We start from the raw sequence: 6,000 nt of genomic DNA, 5'->3' as shown, positions 1-6,000 counted from the left end.
TAATTTCCCTATAACAAACGTGATGAAATATTTCTATACCACTTTGGAGACAGGGACAGCCAACTTTCAGATGTCATACACTCATCTTTTGGGATACTTGCTTTCTTATTTCAAAGTGTAAAAGAAAGCCAGAATGGCCTGTATGGTTTACACTTTGGTGATAATGTAATTCACTCAGATATTATGCTCTGTGCCTTTCCACATGACTTTGAAAAGTTAAGTCTTTGAAAAAACGATGTGAATCAGCTCTGTAATTTCAAACAGCAAGGAAATGAGGTTTGAAGCAAAGGCAAAGTGGGCACTTATTGCCCTCAGTTATCAACAGGGTCTCCAGCACAATTCCAAAACACGGTCCATACCAGCTATCGCGAAGAAAATTAACTCTACCCCAGCCAAAAATTACACAGCTCTTTATGCCTCTTCACACATCCGCGGTTTGGCAGAACACAAAAAAGCGCAAGGCGCGGACTGCCAATTAGTCACCAATTACAAGTATTATTTGAAGTGCACACGCAGACGATTCAAGACCACGTTGTTAACCGCAGCGCCGTTTCCCCTCAGCAAACAAAACAAACAGAGCGGCTCAGCCCGCAGGAGGTGCCGACTCGGCCCTCACAGTACAGGAGAGCCCGTCTCTTGCGGGCGCCACGTCCCCGCCCGCCCGGCCAGGGCAGGGCCTGGCGCCCAGCGCGGCACCGCCCTCCCGGCGGCCACGTTGACAGGGCGGACGTGGGCCGTGTTGGGGTGCGGGTACCCGGTGCGCGCGCCCGGTGCCGCCGCCACAGTAAAAAATGTCTTCGCCTCCCAAAGAGAAAGCAGAGACGCGGGCCGGACACCCTCCTGCTGGTACGGCCGCCGGTTCGTGTCTCTCCGCTCTTTCTCTTGTCACGCCGAGGGACGGGACGGGACGGGGGGGCCGGGGCGGCCGCGGGCTGGCGGGGCCGGGCGCCGGTTCCCCGCCAAGTCGCCTTCTGTGCGCGCCGGGACTGAGGAGGGCGAGGGCGGCCTCGGGTAGGTCCCGCCGCTGCCGGAGATGCGAGCCTGGGGGTGTAAGCCCTGGTAGGTTCGAGCCCCCGGGGATGTGAGCCCCGGCGGGTTTCCTCGCTGTCCTCAGCTCGGGCGCGATGTAGCGCTCTGACCGCGGGAGATGCGCTGGGATCCCCACCTGAGCACTGGGTCCCGCGGCGCTCCTTGCCCTCCGGCAGCCTCTCCCGGTGACGGGGCGACGCTCCCTACCCTGCCTCTCCCTGAGGAGAGCTCTGGTTGTAGCCAAACTCTCTTCGGGTGTGTGCAGCTAGGCATCTCCAGGCTCCGACCCGGCAAGCAGAGAGAGTTGTCTTCCCTGATATCCCGCCCTCGAAAGGCGGCGGAGGCCTCCGGTATCCCGCCTGGGGCTGGTGGTGGTGGGAATGGGAGCAGAGCGGTCTCGGCCCCACGCAGCCCGCATTCCAGCAGAGTGTACACCGAGTCTGAACAGACACTGCAAACCAGGAATGCTCTGTGCATCCATTTTGCCTGTGGGCGTCCCGATGTGAGTGCCAGAGCAGCCCGCGCACTCTTGGCTGCGATTCTGGAGCCCGGCAGGGTAGGAAACAGGTAAAGCTGCTTGAGGAGTGCCCAGACAAGGAGCTCCATCGCCTTCCGTCCTGCTGCTGTGTGGGAGTGTGTGGTCAGGGTGGGAGTTGATTCACCTCCAGTAGGATACTAATCTGCCAGGGTCCATAGGTGGTAGCTCCTCTCTGTATACAGGTGGGGTTCAGTTCCTCGCAGTATCAAAGTCGTGCTCCTTCACCTACTGTTGGTTTTGATTCTTACAGTTTTCTTAAAGAAGGGAGCTTCTCATCCCTTCTCAGGGTCCCTGCATCAGCAGTTCCACATATGTTGTTTGTTTCCCTGTGGAGTAGTTGGTGGGCTTTTTTTTTTGAGGTGTTTCAGTAAAAAGGTGTCTAATTTTACATTCAGATCAATTTATGAGATTTAAAGCTAAATTTATAAACAGCTGTTGAACCATAATCGAATTCTGTGTTCTTTAGTGAGGACCTGAAATTCCTCTAGGTAGAAGTGAGAAATAATGGCTTTGCTTTGCATGGCAGATGCAGTTCAGCAGTGCATGTTAAGTTAGTCGCTTCCTTGGCTGAGCAGTCATTCCAGTCCTGCAGCCTCCCTTGTAAAAGTATTAGCTCTTACCTGGTTTCTTGCTGAGCTACTTCAGGGAGCAAAACAAAGCATAATTTTCCAATGTTGATAGCTTTTGTTGCCCTAGCTCTTTGAGCTGGCTTGTCTTGAGGTATACATCATCTTCAGAGTGGAGGGATCATTAAGATCTTATATTGATTTAGCTCTGTCTTCAGCTACACCATTGGTGAAACGAATATGCTTTGTAATTTTATTTTCTGATGTTCCATGTTTGAGAGATTTGCTTCAAACTTTGTCTTTTGAAACTGGTGAAAATTTTTAAAAGACCTGAAGTGAGCCTCTCTAGGCCACATGAGAAACTAGAAATGTACTGTGTAAAAGCTCAAGTGGAGTACAGTACAGGTTTCCTTTGCTGTCAGAATATTTCAGTTTGAATTTTTTTCTTTGTATGGGTCCACAAGTGAACTGAATAACACCTTCAACTACATGCTTCAACTATGTTTGAGATCATTGGCATCCCTGTTTTGTTTTTTTTTCTATTTTTTTGTGAACATGCACCCAAAATTTGTCTTTAGAAGGAGGGTAACCTCTGAGCTTATCTTTGAGGTCAGAAAAAACTAATGTTTTACCATATCTTCAGGTTGCTTCAGGAAGAAGATTTTTCTAAGTTGTTTGCCCTTTGGTCCTTTAAAGCCTGGAAAATCCACAAGAACTGTTATGACTAGCAAGAGTATATATTTACTCTAGTATCTGAAGATAGGTTTTAATCCTCTATCTCAAGCTTGTTTAGGTCCCTGAATATTAGAATAATGCAATAGATCAGTCTGCAAACAAGTTTTAATAAAATGAAAGTAAGATATTCTTTAAAAAAATTAATACAGATCAAATTTTATTCATAAATAACAAGGCAAATTTCTACCAAAGAAAAGGTGTGACTAGGGAATCTCTTTTGATACATGGCTTAAATGCCCAGGTTTTGCTGCATACAGTTCTGTAAAGAGCACTACTTATAATTACAGATGTGTCTTACCCTACTGAGTGTGTTGGACGTTTAAGTTATGAAGGATTTGGGTCATCAAATTAAAAGCAAAATTGACAAATCTCTTGTTTTTCAAGTTGTCTTGGTTCTAGAAGACAGGTGTCCGCTAGGGAGAGCAGGAGCCTCCCTTGGGATGAAAGAATGTAGACCCCCTCCTTACAAATTATTATAAATTTGAAATCAAGGGGCCTTTAGGCACAGATCTGGGGATAGGAATAACAGTTCTTTACTAGTATAACCAGGCAAACAAACAACAATAACTATAGCATTAACAAGAAAACAGAAACAGGGACCCCGTGACAGCCTTCTCGGCTGAGATGGGATGGAGGAGAGGCTTTGTTTTCACAAACCCCTCGGGCAGTCAGTCCCGGTGCTCCTGCAGGGCTCTGAGGAACAGTCGGCTGGAACAGCAGGGATGAGCTGAGATCCTGGGCTGGTGGCTGAGGTGGATCAGCAGGGATGAGCAGAGATCCTGGGCTGGTGGCTGAGGTGTATCAGCAGCTCCGCGGCGGTGCCTGGCACTGCCACACATCCCAGCAGGACAGGGGGTGCGAGGCCACCAACAAAGAGGGGAGAAGGAGAAGAAGCAGCCGCTCCGTCTGGGTGATGGCAAAATTCCCTTCTCTCCACCGCAGCAGCTCCGCGACCCAGCACACGAACGTCCTTCCCCGAAAACCGAAGAAGAACCAGCCCAAAAACTGTCCCCACCCTCCTTTTCTGTCCCCTTCCCCGCCCTGGGCCCGGCCACTCATGGTCCGTTGTCAAGCACCCCTAAGTACCGGTAGTTAGGTTGTCCCGGCACATAATGGGTAAAAATTCCCCGGGCAGGCCAGAAGGACAAAACAAAAAAAAGGGACACCTAACCCTCAACACAAGTGCGCTGTTGGTCCTTGCTTACTGACTGCACTGCATTCCTCTCTGCACTGGTCTTTCACATAGGGGGGAAAGAAAGGCACTTGAAAAGACAGAGGGTAATGAAATGCAAAGAAACCTCAAGACCTCGGTGCAGGAAGTGACTTCGAACTCCTCTGAAATTTAAGAGGACCCTAACTTAATCTTTATTAAATATCCGCCTGTCAGTGAGATCAAGTGTGCCCATAGTATGCTGAGTAGGTTTGTACAGTTCCTCTGAAGAGATCTGTGTAATTATGCTTTAGCTGTTCATCTAGTACATATTTGGAGGGATAAAGGAAGGTGATTGTCTTAATAGTGTATTTATGAAGTATTTATGAAGATTGTCTTAATAGTGTATTTATGAAGTTATTTATGAGGTTTGTGGAAATAGTTATGTGGCTTTTCATACATTAAAAAAAAAATAGCTCTGAGCCAAGATTTCTGTGAAATGAAGGCATATAAGAACTGCTCTTCTTATATTGTTGAACACAAATGTATGCTCCCTTAATCTTGTACAATGGCAAATTTTGTGTTTGCCTTTTCATACATTTTATCATTGTAATGGAACCTGTTGTTACACAGTACATAAGAAATAATTTTTTTGTGTTAATATTGAATACATACTCAAGAAAAAGGAAAGCTGCTAAGACTCTTAGTTGTACTCTGGATTTGTAAAAGTTCCTGTCTGGTTGCCATGACCAGCAGGTGATTTGGGTTGAACTGGAAGGTTTTCCTGGGAAGGACTGCCTCAGGTCTGTGCCCTGAGTGAGCTGGGGCCAGGGCGTCCCTGACCTGTGGTGCTTCTCTAGGCACTTGGTACTTGCTCCAGTTCATTGGGGTTTATGTCAGAATAAACGAGGAGTCCAGCAGTGGGGGCAGGCAGGAAAAAGCAGAATGCTTCCTGACTCCAGATCAGCTTGAGTGGTAATTGATTAACACAGTTGTTTTGATACATTTCCAGAAGGAGTAGTCATACCCTTACAAGGAGCACAGGCTGGCATTCACAGGACTGACAAGGTAGTCCTGTCTGCCTCTTGAGGGGAGAAAACATGACATACGATAATTAAAATCCAAAACTTGTATTCAGTAGTGAAACATATAGACTTGTTGCTCTTCTGAGTGTGCTGGCAAATGATCCCTTCTTTATTTCATGCTTTAGTAAAGACTTAGGGCCACTTGGCTGTTACCACTCCAGAGAGCCATTCCCTGTCTTCTGCCTTAGCATCTGAGCTCTGCACGTGCTTTTCAGCACAGGAACTGCTTTCTTCCTAATCCCAACACAGGGTTGTTGACACCATCCACTTCTGCACACTGCTTTCTGACAGTGTTCTGGAAGGTGGTTTATCAGTTATTTAAGTCCTTTGTTTGCAGGATAAGGAAATCTGACCTCTTTTAAGGATGACTTTTAAATGACAAAATGACCATGGTAAGCATCTGTCAAATTATGTAGTAAATGCTAAGCAAGTAGGAAATAGATGATTCCTCATAACTCCTGAGAAAATCTCACAAATGTTAAGTTGGTTTTTCATTAGCTTCAGTGGATGTAATCATTACTTCTCCTGTCACACCCTGAGGAAGTGTAGCTTAGCTGATACCTTTTGAAAAGGAAGGTGAATTATGCTGCAAGGGTATTTATCGTCTCAAGCCAAATCTGAAACTGGATTGGGTATGAGCATGCTGTGTCATGGGTAGCAGATATTTACAGAATAATGTCTAATTATTTCACTTCTGGTCTCACAAATACACATGATTATTGTAGCTGTTTGCTGGTTCCTTCTGCACAGTAACCTTGGATTGTTAAATATAATTCAATTATGCACCAAAGTACTGTAAGCTGTCTATACTATGCCTGCTCATATTAGTTTAAAAAAAATCTGATTAAAAATTCTAAGTTGCTGAATTAGTCACTATTATGCCTTTTTAGCTGTCTG

General features: G+C 46.4%; 1 protein-coding gene across 7 annotated transcripts in view; it reads left to right on the top strand.

The window, feature by feature from the left end:
* The first annotated feature begins 566 nt into the window (after positions 1 to 566).
* The window catches only part of DAP (death associated protein), a 59,972-nt gene continuing 54,538 nt past the window's right edge, over positions 567 to 6,000 (top strand). The window contains exon 1 of one of the 7 annotated variants that reach the window (XM_086846864.1): positions 567 to 846. In XM_086846864.1, the coding sequence (XP_086702990.1) occupies positions 792 to 846 (55 nt within the window). In that variant the 5' untranslated portion in view covers positions 567 to 791. Of the gene's footprint in view, positions 859 to 1,142; positions 1,597 to 6,000 lie in introns of those variants that run through there. The other 6 variants (XM_086846688.1, XM_086846783.1, XM_086846618.1 and 3 more) reach the window with 6 other exon arrangements.

Source organism: Cyanistes caeruleus, chromosome 1 (assembly GCF_971803275.1).
Source record: "Cyanistes caeruleus chromosome 1, bCyaCae1.hap1.1, whole genome shotgun sequence".
Taxonomy (NCBI): Eukaryota; Metazoa; Chordata; class Aves; order Passeriformes; family Paridae; genus Cyanistes; species Cyanistes caeruleus.
This window is presented reverse-complemented; position numbering and strand designations above follow the sequence as displayed.